Genomic DNA, 1,658 nt, shown 5'->3' with positions numbered 1-1,658 from the left:
CTTCCTTTCCATTATGCAGAGCCAGAAGAACAGTCCTGAGCTCAGCAGCAGTTCCTTGCAATCACCCAGTCAGGACCAGTCTCTGTCTAGTCTGTTTGACATCCTGAACTGTGGGGAACACAAACTGACTGAATTTCTGCCCAGACCTCTGGGTTATTCCATTTTAATTTTACAAATTGGACTCAGGGAGCTCAGTGGATATAGCCAAGAAGGTCTGGCTCAGCCTTCTGTAAACCTGAGCCCTGAACTTAGCAGTAGCAGTCCCAGCAGGGTTGACAATATTATCATTTACATCCTGCAAGCAAAATTCTACTGCCATTCCTGTGCCCCATCTTAACCAGCATTTTCCAAGGTGCTGCATTTCATCTTCTTCGTCTACCTCTGTGTCCAGGATCCCAGGCCCATGAGCCGGACAAACCAGTCGAGCGTCTCCGAGTTCCTCCTCCTGGGACTCTCCAGGCAGCCCCAGCAGCAGGATCTCCTCTTTGTGCTTTTCCTGAGTATGTACCTGGCCACCATCCTGGGGAACCTGCTCATCATCCTGGCTGTCAGCACAGACTCCCGCCTGCACACCCCCATGTACTTCTTCCTCAGCAACCTGTCCTTTGTGGACGTCTGCTTCTCCTCCACCACCATCCCCAAGATGCTGGCCAATCACATACTCGGGACTCAGACCATCTCCTTCTCTGGCTGTCTCACGCAGATGTATTTCGTTTTCATGTTTGTGGACATGGACAATTTCCTCCTGGCTGTGATGGCCTATGACCGCTTTGTCGCTGTGTGCCACCCCTTACATTACACAGCAAAGATGACCCATCAGCTCTGTGCCCTGATGGTTGCTGGATCGTGGGTGGTTGCCAACCTGAATGTCCTTCTGCACACCCTGCTGATGGCTCGACTCTCATTCTGTGCAAACAATGCCATCCCTCACTTCTTCTGCGATGTGACTCCCCTCCTGAAACTCTCCTGCTCGAACACACACCTCAATGAGGTCATAATCCTTAGTGAGGGTGCCCTGGTCATGATCACCCCATTTCTTTGCATCCTGGCTTCCTATATGCACATCACCTGCACTGTCCTGAGGGTCCCATCCACAAAGGGAAAGTGGAAAGCCTTCTCCACCTGTGGCTCTCACCTGGCTGTGGTTTTCCTCTTCTATGGCACCATCATTGCTGTGTATTTTAATCCTTTGTCCTCCCACTCAGCTGAGAAAGACACTATAGCTACCGTGTTGTATACAGTGGTGACCCCCATGCTAAACCCTTTCATCTACAGCCTGAGGAACAGGTCCTTGAAAGGGGCTTTGAAGAAAGTAGTTGGCAGGGTGGTGTTTTCTGTCTGATGAAATAATCAAGACTGAATCTCATTCCCAAGGAAATTTATTTTTCACCAATTGAGTTTAATGCAGTAGTTGTTGCATTAAATGATGTTCTTGCTAGTGGCACATAGGGGGAGATCTTATTACTTACACTAAGTTAAACTATTAATTATAATTTTTTTGAGACAGGGTCATGCTCTGTCACTCAGGCTGGAGTGCAGTGCAATCTCAGCTCACTGCACCCTCCATCTCCCAGACTCAAGTGATCCTCCTGCCTCAGCCTCCTGAGCAGCTGGGACCACAGGTGTGTGTCATATGCCTAGCTAATTTTTTTTTTTTT

General features: G+C 48.9%; 1 protein-coding gene across 1 annotated transcript; it reads left to right on the top strand.

Annotated features, from left to right (window-relative positions):
- Positions 1-403: 403 nt before the first annotated feature.
- LOC105541532 (olfactory receptor 1F1) lies at positions 404-1,342 on the top strand. Its single transcript, XM_011982597.1, has one exon. The coding sequence runs from the start codon at positions 404-406 to the stop codon at positions 1,340-1,342; it is 939 nt and encodes a 312-aa protein (XP_011837987.1).
- The last annotated feature ends 316 nt before the right edge of the window (positions 1,343-1,658 follow it).

The sequence above is a fragment of the Mandrillus leucophaeus genome, unplaced genomic scaffold (genome assembly GCF_000951045.1).
Source record: "Mandrillus leucophaeus isolate KB7577 unplaced genomic scaffold, Mleu.le_1.0 Scaffold240, whole genome shotgun sequence".
In the NCBI taxonomy this organism is placed as follows: Eukaryota; Metazoa; Chordata; class Mammalia; order Primates; family Cercopithecidae; genus Mandrillus; species Mandrillus leucophaeus.
This window is presented reverse-complemented; position numbering and strand designations above follow the sequence as displayed.